This window comes from Mustela nivalis (genome assembly GCF_964662115.1).
Source record: "Mustela nivalis genome assembly, chromosome: 17".
Taxonomy (NCBI): Eukaryota; Metazoa; Chordata; class Mammalia; order Carnivora; family Mustelidae; genus Mustela; species Mustela nivalis.
The window spans coordinates 14614203-14627969 of NC_139036.1; the positions used below are offsets into that span (position 1 = coordinate 14614203).

Genomic DNA, 13767 nt, shown 5'->3' on the forward strand with positions numbered 1-13767 from the left:
AAGGGGGCTGGCGATGGGTTCCTGAATGCTTGCCTGCCCTCCTCACCTCCTTGCTCTACCGTCCATGTTCTTGTATGGTTGGCCTCGCCAATAACCTCACATTCCATGTGATTTAAGCCTCCAGACCCTCCTCCTCAGTGTATGGGGAGAGTGTTACTGCGTTCAACCCCAAGTATAAGCCTGGCAGCAGAGGAACACATTTGGCTCACGTGTGTGTTTTGTTTGGCCTGCAGAGGGTTTTAAAACGTTTTGAACATTCTGCTGACATTCCAAACGGGAAGATTTCACAGAAAAATTGTGGTTGCCAGCTTCTCTGGAGACAGTTGTCAGCAGGGCCTCAGTGGCTGTTGTCCCCTCTGGACAAGCCACATTTCCAGGCCCCCCTGTCCCTGTCCTGCATATCCTCCCTGACATTTCTCTGGTTCCCGAAGCCCCTGGATTTGGGAGGTCTGGATGCCAGCCAGCTGGCTCCTCCGGAAGCCCCAGGGCTGGGCCGCCCTCTCCTGTGGAAGACGCCATGGGCCAGGCTACTTTCAGTGCTCCTGCTGGCGCCAAGCCTGACTCCCTGGTGTCCAGGGTGGAGGTCTTCCGAGCACGCCAGCTCCCCCTGCTTCTAAGGCACGGGTCCCCACGGCCCCCATCATGGCAACACCAGCAAAGTCCGCCTGGGATGGGCAAACTACCTTTAGCACTCCTTTCCTAGAACCGAGAGCAGTGGTGTCATGCAGCCGGCACACCAGACTCTGCAGGGACGCGACAAGGGGCAGATGTCCCCACCCAGCAATGGGATTTTCCCAAGCTCCCCAGGTTCCTCCCATGCTCAGCCCAAGCTGAGCCCCCTTGCTAGCTGAGAAGCTCACAGGACTCCATGAGCCTGAGACCCCGGCCTGGGAGTTTCCTCACAGGACCTCTCTGAGCTTGTTCTGTCCTCCCTTCACCCACCCCCCACAAGCCCAGAGCTCTCCCAGTGCCCAGTGGGGCACAGCTTGGGGTCAGCGGGCAGGTGGACAGAGTGCTCATGTGGCCCCCTCGCTGGTGACCCTCTGCTAGCCCCCATTTCCTCATTAGAGAAATAGGGGTAACTGCCTCCTGGAACTATGGTGGGGAGACCAGCGGAGAGTCAGGGCGGAACTGTGACCAGCACTCAGGGCAGTCGAGAGTCAGGACACATAGGACATTCGCAGTTCGGACGGGCGCAGAATGACTACTGTAGACCGGCGAGTGCCGTCCGTTGGCCTCCAGTTGCTGTGTGCGCATGCGTGCGTGTGCGTCCGTGCACCGTGCAGAATGAAAGTGTAGAGTGCGCTGTGTTCTGCACTTTATGCACTGTTCTGCCTCTTAGAGATCCTTCCAAAACTTGAGTTGATTCCTTTTTTTTAATAGTTGTAAAATCTCTCATTGCATGGATGAGCCGTGATTAAGCCAGCCCTATTGACGGACAGTTCATTTTTTTCCGATCTTTTCCCGCCAGTGTCGCAGTGGGTAAATTGGTGCAGGTTTCAACTGTAGGACGAGGTCCTGGAAGTAGAACTGTGCGTGGCTGCCTCTGCTGGTTTTGGCTCAGGTGCGCTCCACGGAGGCTGTACCTGGCCTGCCTGCTCCTTGTCAGACCGGTGTTCCCAGGCTTCTTGTCTTTGCCAATCTGGTACACTTGGGGTGTGTTTTTTTTCTCTTTAGTGAGGGTAAACATTGCATGTTTCATAACCATTTGTACTTCTTATTCTGTGAACTCTTTGTTCTTACAATATGTCCTAACTCATTTTTTTCTATTTTGTTTTTTGTCTATATCTCCCTTAAAAAAAAAAAATCATTACTTTATAGGAGCTCTTTATAGACTGAGAAGTTAGCCCTGGGTCAGTGCAATGACTTGCAAATATATTTCCCACTTTGTGGTTCTTCTTGTCATTTTTCTGTCTGTGGTGCTTTTGCCATTCAGAATTTCCTTTTAAAAAAAAAATATTTTATTTATTTATTTGACAGAAAAAGAGATCACAAGTAGGCACAGAGAGGGGCGGGGGAAGCAGGCTCCCCGCTGAGCAGAGAGCCCGATGCGGGGATCGATCCCAGGACCCTGAGATCATTACCTGAGCCGAAGGCAGAGGCTTAACCCACTGTGGCACCCCTGCCATTCAGAATTTCTAAAATGTTCATGTAGTATAACATATCAAGTTTGTTTTTCTGGTTATACTTAAAAGGGACTTTTCCACTCTGAAATTATTTATGAAAACACACCCATGTTTCCTTCTAGGACTTTTATGGCTTTTCTTTATACATTTAGATCTTCACTCTGAGGGCAATTTGTTTTTATGTAAGTTTCAGGGTAGGGATTGAATCTGATTTTTCTCCATACAGGGTAGCCATTATTATAAATATCATTCATCACATTGAATTGTGCCAAGTTCCTCTTTCTTCCTTTCCAACTAATACTATATAGCAACAGAAACAAGTTGACGATGCATCTGGTGGCCAAGTCCCCAGGACATTTGTTAGTGATTGAAACCCAGGGTGCTTTCCAGCCTGTGAGCATTCTCTCATTCCAAACAGTCCAGCTCTGGGGTGCTCTGTGGGCCCAACTGGTTTACTAAGGACTAGACCTTTTTCCAGTGTGTCTCCCTACCTCTGCCTGCTGTAGACCTTTTATTGGAGACTCTGTTCGCCAAGCCCCTGCTATGAGTCAAGAGCTCACAAATACTACCTAATCCCCAGGACTTTGTGACACACACACTTCTCACCCCCTTTACATGAGGAAACCAAAGCTTCGAGAATGAAGGGTGCACACTCGAGGTCACACTTCTAATAAGTGACCCAGACAGGACTCAAGTTCAGGTTCACTTGATTCTGAAACCATTGCTCCTCTCACCTAGCCCAGCCATCTCTAGTGAAAACCAGAACTAATGTGGATTGAGCCCTCACTAACCAGTGCTAGCATCTGCTCTAACCACCTCCAGGCAAAGGGAGTTTAAGTAGCTTCCACAAGCCCACGAAGCTGACAAGTGACTCACTGACACTTGAACTCGGACAGTCCAAACCCAGGGTCTTAGTTCTTAGCCACAAAGCCAATCGTTGCCTGTCATTAACTAATTACACGGGGTCATGGATTCCTAAAGCACAGGCTTTTGTTTCTAGAGTCTAAATGCCATTCGAGAGGAGTCCGACCTGACCAATATCGAGGTGAGGATAGTGGAATATGGCGAGGACATCACAGAGCTGTTCAACGTGCTCATGACGCTGGAGATGCAGTTGGTAGAGCAGCTGGAGGTGAGGCCGGGCCCCCGGGAAACAGAACACAGTAATTCAGCTGCAAAACGGCACTCGAGCCAGAGCCTTCCTGGGGCCTTCCTTTGCTGGAAACGCCCGTGTGACTGAGTACGGCTGACAAAAGCCTTCTTCGCTCATCAGGCCTGTGTTTGCTTTAATATATTTCAGTCATTCAGAGCGTAAGTGATTCTTGTGCCGCATGAGAGGTTAGCTCATTCCTCAGGAATGTACCCTTATCCTGGAAGAATCCAGAGCCTCAGCGGGGAGAGGGTTTTTTTTATTAGACCCAAGCAGCTGTCTGGGTGCTTGAAAAACAAAGTGCCCCCCCGCCCCTGCGCTAGGATGGAACAAAGCCTCCTCCGCATTGCGGCCTGCGTTTGCTGCATTTCAGGGTTGGGCGATGAGCCTGCAATTCAATACTAAGTTGGGGAAGCCCAGAGCACCGCTCTCTAGAATTTCTTACAGCCCTGGTGATTCGTGTGTTCACAAAGCAGGCGAGGCTGGGAGTCTGAAGGGCTGTGATGAATCGAACCTCATTGGAGGCTGCTGTGGCTGGGCCAAGAGATAGCGCCTAATCAATCCCTCACATGTCAAGTGACAGCTCAGACATGGATAGATCTCCCCGTCACAGCACATGGCAGATGCTGGCTTCCTGCTGGCGAAGGCTTGAGCGCAGCAGAAGGCCACTCAAGGAGCATTGGGGAGGCTCAGGCAGCGGCTCCCGACCTCTCCCTGAGGGGACAGCCCCCCTTTCCGACACCCAGAAGTTCCCCGGAACCTGTGCGTGCATGCTCTGGCATACTGGTATCACCAGCAGCCCGAAAGCTGTCAGGTGCACTCCTGCTTTTCAACGACTCAATGTTTATTCATTACGACCGTGTTTACACACGTTGCAAAAATGTGCAGCTCGGTCTGGAGACAGTCCTCAGACTCGGGTAGATTCCCGGTGCCCTCGGCACCCCTGCGGCCCCGGGGAGTCTGTAGTCGATCTGGGGCATGACCCGTCCTGGGGGGATGGTCACAGGAGATCAGGCCTTACTATCACATCTCCCATGGTTCTCTCACTCAAGTCCCATTTAGGCCCTGGGTTTCCAGCTCAGTGCTGGGATGCAGCAATGAGGGGGTGCATCGGGGGAAGGTAGAAGCCAGACACGCAGCTGTATGCTTCTGGTGAGAGGTCAGGGGTCACAGCCAGCATTAGTGAGGCACCTTGCAAGACATTTCATGTGAAGTAACTCCTTTAAATTTCAACACAATTCCACAAGACAGGTATTACAAAGAAAACCCATTTCATAGATGAGGATGTTGAGGCCCCAGGAAGTTAGACACAGTGCTGGAGCTGGAATAGTGACCCAAGCAGCAGTCTGGCTCTTAGCGACTTTCTCCCCTGTTTCTCTGGAGGTGATGGACAGATGCCACTGAGAGGCCCAGAGGAAGGGGGTTAGCTCCATGTGTGTATGTGAGGGTTGTGGGAGGGAAAGACCAGGATGAGCATTCCTGACAGAGGGACCAGCACGTGCAAAGACTTAAAGAAAGCTTTGCATTAAACTTTCAGGGGATGGTGAGTAAGCTGAAGTGGCTGGAGAGGAACACAGCTGTGAGAAAGAGGTCAGGAGAGGGGCCCAGTTTGTAGACCTCTACCTGGGAAGGTCAAGGTAGTTGGTCTTTACCCTGAAGGTCTGGGATTGGAGGAGTCACCTGCTAAGTTTTACAGATCAGCCTTTTGCTCTGATGCCAGGTCAGTCGAGTTCATGTCTAAATATTCATGTTAACTGTGTTCTCTGTCATTTCCAGGAGACCATAAACATGTTTGAAAGGAACATCATGGACTTGGTGGCACTCTTTATTGAAAATGTCCAGAGCCTATATCCTTTCCTTGATGACCCCCATGGGGAGGTGCTCCTGGCCCCCATCAGTGCTCCTCCTGCCTCCAGGGGAACCAGAGGAGGGGCACTTGCATTTTTTTTTTAAAGATTTTATTCATTTATTTCAGAGAGAGAGCAGGAGCAGGGTGAGGGAGGACCAGAGGGAGAAGAAGCATACTCCCCACTGAGCAGGGAACATGACACGGGGCTCTGTCCCAGGAATCATGGAATCATGACCTGAGTCACCCAAGCACGCTGGCGCTGGTATTTTTAATAAAAGGCAGAGAAGAGTACAGCTCTTTCATGAACTAAGCAAGATGCAAGTAAGTGTAGTCCCCTTCTAGGTGGCCACCTTTGGGTCACACCTACCCCCCCACCGCCACTGCCACCAGTGCCCTAAATAGGTTGGCAGAGATAGTGAAAAGTCAGCATTTTATAGTCGTATTTCACTCTTTACCAGAAATACCCGAGCCCCAGTTTCATGTACAGAAAGATCTCTGCTTGCATCAGGGTGCCATCAAGCCCACCACAGGATAACATTTAGTGGGACTCTCCACCTTTGAGATTAGAGGAATGTAAAACCTCCCATTTTTCACCAAGGAAGAAGCTTGACTTCAAAAGATGGAGATTTTGGGCACCTGGATAGTTCAGTGGGTTAAAGTCTCTGCTTTAGGCTCAGGTCATGATCCCAGGGTCCTGGGATCGAACCCCACTTTGGGCTCTCTGCTCAGCAGGGAGCCTGCTTCCTCTTCTCTCTCTCTGTCTGCCTCTCTGCCTGTGATCTCTGTCTGTCAAATAAATAAATAAAATCTTAATAACAACAACAAAAAAGATGGAGATTTGGCAACCATTTGGAATGTTAAAGAATGTTCTGCAGGGTCTGAGGGAGTTTCCCTGACCCTCAGAACAATGGTGCCTTGTTAGAGTAAAGGTTTGGATGCCTAGCCGAGTTGCTGCAGGGGGCCTGGTTTGCAGTAGAAGCCCTGGCATATTTGTTCTCAGATGAGTGATGTTCACAGGGGGACCGCACCCCAGAATCCCTGCCTGCCTCCTGTGTTGCGAGTACACATGCCCTGGGAGTGGGGCCACACCCACGTTGCAGACACTGACAAATCCTTTATAAGGAGATTGTCAGGTTAAATGTCAGGATTAGGAGCCAGTGTTTGGGGCATGACCAACCCTTCTGCTACCTGAATTCAGGGCACTGCCATGGGGAATGATGTGCCGCACAAACTGCTGTGCCCTACCCCAGAAGTAACCTCCTGGTTCTGCCTTCCTGGGCCTACAGTCCTGCAAGGAGACAGAAGTTAGGGAGGCAGGAAGTAAGCAGAGGCTGGGGGCCCGGAAGCCTCCCTGAGGGCCCCTGAGTGTGGGCCAGAAGTACAAGGCAGAAAAGTGGGGAGGACATTCCAGGCAGAAGAGGCAGCCTGTGCAAAGGCCCTGAGGCTCTGAGAGAGATTCAGTTCCAAGAGAGGCGGCGATAGAGAGTGGGAAGCTCCTGGAGAGCCATGAGCATGGGAAGGATGAGGTCGTCTAGCTACATGGTTAAGAGCTCACTGGCTGCTGTGGGGGAAAAGGGCTAGAATGGGGAGACCAGAACTTGGCTTGCCCCGTCCAGTCCAGAAGTGGTGGGAGGGAGAGATAGGGAAGATAGAGGAGTTCTGAGGGGACCCAGCACCAAGAGGCAGTAGTGATGACTGCGTGAGTGTGTGTGTGTTCTATGTTTGTTTTGGCACGGGGATTTCATGCATGTGTAGGACCGGCTGTGAAGGTGGTGAAGAACCGGCACCTCCAGGGGTGCCCTTCCACCTGGCAAAGTCTGTTCTTGTCTGAAGGAAATGGCCCGGCCCTCTGCGGGTCTGCAGAGGTGCCTGGCCTGCTCCGCCTCCGGCCTTTGCTTAACTTAACTGCACGATGGCCCAGTGCCGGGACCTGGAGAACCACCACCACGAGAAGCTCCTGGAGATCTCCATCAATACTCTGGAGAAGATCCTAAAGGGCGAGCTGGACGAAGACCTGCCAGATAACTTGCGCGCAGTGAGCACTGTGGGCGGGGCCTAGGGCAGTGGGTGGGGTTGGGCGCGAGGCGGGCCCAACTCGAGTAAGGTCAGCTTGGGAGCCAGACCCGCAGCCACAGCGCCGACCCCTTGCCGTCTGTGGCTCCCTAAGCCTTCAATCCTGCTAGAGCCTGTTTCCTCACCTGCAAAAGGGACCATAACGATAACTTTGCAGGGTGGTTGGCCGATAAGTAGGCCAGCAAATAAAACACCTGGTGGGCACTCAGTGCAGATTAGCTAAAGAGGAGCTCATGATAGTTAAATGCTTTCAACTTGCCAACAAGTTGGTTTCCAGAAGGTCATTTCTGGGGGGCTTCTGGAAGTTTCTGAGAGAGGCAGTTGCAGCTTAGAGGTAAAGTTCTGAGGTTTCACAGGCAGGTCTTCCTCACCCTTGGGTCTGGTGGGCCACACTACTAGGTGTTGGAAGGCCCAGGCACCATCTCTGAGCTGCCTTCTGCTGCCTGTCCAATGATGGGCAGTCCCGCATCAGCCGTTAGCCTGAGCACCTGAGCTCACCCGGGAGGCTGTCCGGGTCTTGTGTTGGGGTCCAGTGGGGTCCAGTGGCTGCTCTGTGTTACGTCTGTGGGAGGGACACAGACGAGATCCTTGTTGGGAGCCTGCTTTCTTTCTTTCCTTTATCATTCATCTCACTCCCCATTTCTCAGCTTCTCTCACCTCCATGGTAGTTTCCTACAGGGTGTTCTCCACACAGCAGCCAGAGATCCTTAGAAAACCCAAACCTCACCATTCTGTGCTTGTGTACCGCACATGGTAATGGCCTCCCATGAGCCTTGGAACAAGCACTTCACTTTACCATAGTCCACCAGACCCTCGTGCCTGGCCTGCCTGCCTCAGCCCCCTCGCCCCTCACCCAGCCTCAGAGCCATTCTGCAAGCTCCCAGGTTTGCTCCCTTCATTCGATAGTCTACCCTGCAGACATGCCCTTCCCTCAGGCCTCCGGGTGTCTGGCTTGTCCTCATTCAGCTCTCTGCTCCAACGGCAGCTCCTCGGAGAGGCCTTCCCGCATCGCTTTCCTGGAAAGCCACTCACTGTCTATCACACACTCTGTTTATTGCTGTCACAGCCCTTATCATGGGTTCAGGCTATAATGTGTGTGTGTGTGTGGATTTGCTTATGTGAGTATTCACTGTGAATCCAGACTCACGGGGAAGGCAGGGATGGACTCTTCACCGCCATGTCCCTTGCGCCACATAGCCACAGCCCAGTAGAAGTGCCCTGAGTTCTTGAAGCCATGCTTTGTCAGATGCTGGCTAAGTTCCGTGGAAGGGACCGAGCAGTCTGACTCCCACAGCTTCGGGGGTGGGGAAGGCTGAGACAGACGCCTGGGGCAGCAGCATGCAGGCAGGCCTGCCATGTTGCTGGCCCTCCCTCCCTAAATCCCTGCCATATGCTGCTGCCGACCAGACCCAAGGAGATGTCACTTCCCCTGAGCCCTAAAATAAGGCCGCCCGCAAGAGCCCACTCTGTTATCCCCCAGGGGTACCACTGAGGAGTCACAGAGCTCCCTCGCCACACGCCTCCCAGGTGCGTGACACTCAGTGGGCACAGGACTGAAACATCCCTTCCTAATAACTGGGACACAGAAAAATACGGGCCCCAAAACTCAGCTGTAGACAAGCAAGCTGGACTGGTGCTTCCAGTGGCCATCCCTCTCTCCTGCCAGGATGACTCTGCCTGGTGCCATGTGACACCTGTTCCTGTGGTTCCAGGAATGCTCAGTACCTGCCGACTAAGTGGGGGCTGGCCACGGTGGCCAGTGACAGGGAGCTCCGCTCACTGTCGGGTTACAGAAGCCTGAGGCTCACCTAGGATCTTCTTTATGTCCCCAAAGAATCCTACAAAAGTGGCATTGTTATCATTCACAGTTTATGGATGGGAAAATTGGGTAAGACTGCGACTCAGCTCAGTTTGGTAAGCTGCAAAAAGTGACCACGCTTGGGAGGACCAGAGTCTTGAATCAACTCCAGCCTGAGATGGTAGACACTCCCTGTGGATTACATACAGGCTGGCGTTCTGGGTTTGCCGGTAGCCCCAGGCACTAGGGTAAATGGGGCTCTCTTGGGCTTGCCAGCAGGACTAGTGTCGAGTGCCATCATTGAGGCCTCACGGGGCGGGCGGTAGAGTCTCCTGGACGCCTGCCCTCTGCAGCCAGGGTGAGCTCTGTCTTTTGGGGAATGCCTGCAGTCACATCGAGAGACAGCCCCAGGACCTTGATACTGTGGCTTAGGTCTCCTTAGCTAGTTTTTTTTGTTGTTGTTTTTTGAATAGGCTCCATGCCCAGCGTGGAGCCCAACACAGGACTTGAACTCGAGACCCAAGCTGAGCTCAAGAGTCAGACGTTTAACCAACAGAGCCACCCAGACGCCCTGAGTTCTCCTTATATTTAAGCAACAAAATGGTGCATGTTGCTCTCAGTGGAGGAAAGGATGCCCTGACTGTAAGAAGTAATTTTAACAACAAAGAGCTGGCATTTCCTGAGGGCCTCCAGAGGGCCAGCCGTCTGAGAAACACCAGACACGTATTTGTTCTTTTAATTTTCACATCCACGCAGTAAAATCCTACCATCATGGTCCCCTTTTACAGATGAGAAACCTGAGGCACAAAGAAGAGGGTAACCTGAACAAAGACACACAGCGTGTAAGTGGCAGAGCTGTGATTGAACATAGGCAGTTTGACTCAGAGCCTGTGGCAAGACAGGGATGTCCAGATGCGTGAATAGGGCCCCCAGTGAAGGAAAAAACCAGGTTTCTCTTATCTAATCATCAAGGAGCAGATCGTGATAAAAATGTCTCAAAGAGGAGACTGTTTATCTCTTTAAAACTCCTCTCATTCAGTCGAGTGATTGTGATCTGCTCTCGTCACTGTTCTGGCCAAAGCTGTCTTTTGAAGTCCTTGGGTGCTCTGGAAGGAAAAGCAGAAGGCAGGTGCTCAAGGAAGAAGCTGGGAGCTGCCAGGGAGGGAGGGGACGGGAGCGGTGCTGGCAGCCACAGCCACTGGTGGCAAGGTCAGTGTGCCGGCTAGCCTGCCACCAGTCCCCTCCACTGTGTCCAAGGGCAGTGAGCCTGGTGCTGTGACAAGCTGCTGCCACATGCAGAGGGCCAAGGAGGTCAGACTTGCTCCCGGGATGCTCTGAGCATCCATGTGAGCATCCAGCAGCAGTGGCAGGGCCCCCACTCAGCCCCAGGCCACAGAGGGAACCTGTGATTCCCCAGACACTGTGCTCAAGTGACAAAAGTCGTGTCTCCTCCCTCCGCCTGCAAGAAGTTGCTTTGAAACAAATGTGTCTTAAGGGGTGTGTCTTCACCTCCAAGCCTGAAGCTCAGGGGCAGGCAGGTTGTACACACCTTAGAGCCCTTCCCAGACTCTGGCCTGGCCCCTCTCGCACACAGGAAGATCTCCATGACTTCTTGCCATTTCTCCCACGCTGTGCTACCATCAGCTGCGTCAGCCAGCCTGCCTTCCCTGCAAGAAGTTCTGTGGAAACCCATCACCCCACATGGTACTCATAGCCATTTCTCTGAAAAGAAGGCTGTGGCCATAGAAACTGGCAAATCAAGAGAGAGAAAGTTAAAAGAATTTCTAGTTTCCAGAGCCTTCTCTGGTTTGTGGCCTGTAAAATTCAAAAGGGGCTTAGGCTTCCCCAAATGTATTTAGCCCAAAGAAAACATTTTTGGGGTTTTTTTTTTTTTGCAGATATATTAGTATCTCAAGATCGCACAGAACATATTTTAGAGACTATTAAGTGAACCGCTACTATATTAAAGGAAAAAACCAAGTATTTATCTACAGTCCTCTCAACAACAGAGAACAGTCATGTCCTTTGCCTTTCCTCAAAAGCATAAGCACACTTGCTAAGTGCTCCGGCAGCCTTGCCCTGTTCTGGGAAATGATTCCATTTGATTTCCAACTGTCCCAGCTACCCGACAGCCATAGTATGGACAACTAGAACCAGCCCGCCAGGCCTGGTAGAGGGTGGGCATTCTCAGCAACTTTTTACAAGGCAAAAAAAGTCAGGAACAAGAAGGCAGGAGACCCCAAGTATAATCCGAGTGCAAGTGGGTTAACGTGAGGGGCGATGGAGAGACAAGGTGGGGCGAGCAGCCACGGATACACAGGGCCTTCTGTCCTCAGAGGAGACCCGAGACCCTCAGCCAGCCTCACGCTTCCCACCTGGCCGGCAGCAAGAGAGAACCACTGTGGGAGCAGACAGAGCTCACCTCTGAACACCCCACCGCATCCTCCCTGAAGGAAACACATTCCCAACTAGTCTGGTACTCAGTCAAAGTCAGTGCCTTGGTGGGCCCCCTCCCACAGCGCTTGTCACAGCTGGGGTCTGGGAGGAGGTGTCCTTGGAAGATGAGCTGTAAGGAGGACACAAAGGTGGTGCTGCCCTGGCCGCCGGGCAGCTGCCTCCACCAGCCAGGGGACGCTTGGCTGGTTCCCTTTCTCCTCAGCTCTGACCGCGTACCCAAGGGCAAGGAACACGACACGGAACGCTCATTTGATCTTTCTTCCTCACCAGCTTTTTGTTGACAAAGACACCATTGTTAATGCTGTTGGGGCGTCACATGACATCCACCTCCTGAAGATCGACAATCGAGAAGACGAGCTGGTGACCAGGACCACCTCTTGGTGTACACACTTAGTGGACACGGTGAGTGGGCGGTACCTTGGTCTAGAAGGGTCTAGGAGGCTGCATCCGTTTCTCCAGCTATAAGCGGAGAGAAAGTAGCCATCTTCCCCTGGGAGCATATACTCTGGGCAACACGAAATACAGTCAAATTAAGGATGGTAGAATTCCGTACTGAAGACAGACTCTAGAACCCACACGCCAACCCACCCTTACTCCTGCCTCAAAGCAGAGATGAGCAGAATGGAGAGACTTTAAAGTAAACGAGGTATGCAACTATGCAGATTTCAAAGAACACTTCTTTTTCCCCAGACTGTACTTAGGGAAAGAGTATCAGCAAATTCTATGACTTAAGGACTGGGCTTGGCTTCCCCCCCTAGATCCACAAGGATGAGATCATGAGGAACCGCAGGCGGGTGAAGGAGATCAATCAGTACATCGACCACATACAGAACGAGCTGGACAACCTGGAATGTGGTGATGTCATAGATTAGGCCACACCCACACTGTCCCTCGGAACCCAGCCGCAGGCCCTCCCGACATGCACATCCCTGACCATCTCGCAGGCGTTACTGGGAGTCTCCCCCAGCACCATTTTTCCCCCGCTTCCTGGGAAAACTTGCAAATGTAGAGAAAAATAAAGGACCACGTCATCTTTTCTCTATTCTTTTTTTTTTTTTTTTAAAGATTTTTATTTATTTGTCAGAGACAGAGGGAGAGAGAGCGAGCAAGCACAGGCAGACAGAGAGGCAGGCAGAGGCAGAGGGAAAAGCAGGCTCTCTGCCGAGCAAGGAGCCTGATGTGGGACTCGATCCCAGGACCCTGGGATCATGACCTGAGCCGAAGGCAGCTGCTTAACCAACTGAGCCACCCAGGTGTCCCTTCTCTATTCTTTTTTTTAAGATTTATGTAGTGATTTCAGAGAGAGAGAGCATGAGCTGGGGGGAAGAGCATAGGGAAAGGCAGAGAAACAGAAACCCCCACCCCGCCCACTGAGCACAGAGCCCAATACGGGCTTCGAACTCACGACCCCAAGACATGACCTGAGCTACAACCAAGAGTTGGTTGCTTAACCAAGTGAGCCACCCAGGTGCTCCCATCTTTTCTGAATTCTTTTAAAAACAACAACAGGGGCGCCTGGGTGATTCAGTGGGTTAAAGCCTCTGCCTTTGGCTCAGGTCATGGTCCTGGGGTCTTGGGTCCCTCACATCGGGCCTGCTTCCTCCTCTCTCTCTGCCAGCCTCTCTGCCTACTTGGGATCTCTGTCAAGTAAATAAAATCTTTTTAATAAATAAATAAATAAATACCACCAAAAAAAAAACCCCACCAGAACTCCTAATCACGTATGTGCAGAAGAAAATGTCTAAGATAATCAGTTGGCCTTATAGCTGACTGGTCTACTGAGACTTCCAAGGAGGCTGCCAGTGGGCTAGAGCCTCGTGTCGGCTGTGTGCCCACCGTCTCTGCTGATTCGCCCAGGCAGGCCTCTAGCAGGAGGTGGAGGCAGCTGACGTGGACCAAGCCCTTCTCTCCTCCGCATGCTGAGGAGGGACACAGGGGAGACTGGAGCTCCAGCATAGCCATGGGACCTGGGCTGGCCCGCCAAGGCAGAGGCCATGGCTCCCTGCGTCTCTAAGGTTGGCCGCAGGGCACAGACAACCCTCTGGAGGTTAAGAGCACAGGCGGGGACTCCCATGTCACCTCTGAAGCCTCAGCTCCATCTGTGAAGTGGGAGGTGACAGTACGCCATCTGAACATTCAGGGCTTCAGGGAGAAAACCTCCAAGTGTGGAGAAGCAAATGTCTGGCATGGGCCCCAGGAGACCACAACGGCCACCCAGGCTGGGGCGAGTGGTCATGTTGGGAGGGCACTCGGGGCTTCCTGAGCAGGATACCTACAAGGCAGGCGGCCTTGCCCTGCCTGCCCAGGCTTTTAA

At 52.3% G+C, this 13767-nt stretch overlaps 1 protein-coding gene across 4 annotated transcripts in view; it reads left to right on the plus strand.

The window, feature by feature from the left end:
• DRC3 (dynein regulatory complex subunit 3) overlaps positions 1 to 12495 on the plus strand; it is a 31049-nt gene extending 18554 nt beyond the window's left edge. For all 4 annotated transcript variants that reach the window (XM_082707598.1, XM_082707599.1, XM_082707600.1 and 1 more), the window contains exons 9-13: positions 3127 to 3258; positions 5053 to 5123; positions 7037 to 7160; positions 11724 to 11855; positions 12212 to 12495. In XM_082707598.1, the coding sequence (XP_082563724.1) occupies positions 3127 to 3258; positions 5053 to 5123; positions 7037 to 7160; positions 11724 to 11855; positions 12212 to 12325 (573 nt within the window). In that variant the 3' untranslated portion in view covers positions 12326 to 12495. The remainder of the gene's footprint in view (positions 1 to 3126; positions 3259 to 5052; positions 5124 to 7036; positions 7161 to 11723; positions 11856 to 12211) is intronic.
• The last annotated feature ends 1272 nt before the right edge of the window (positions 12496 to 13767 follow it).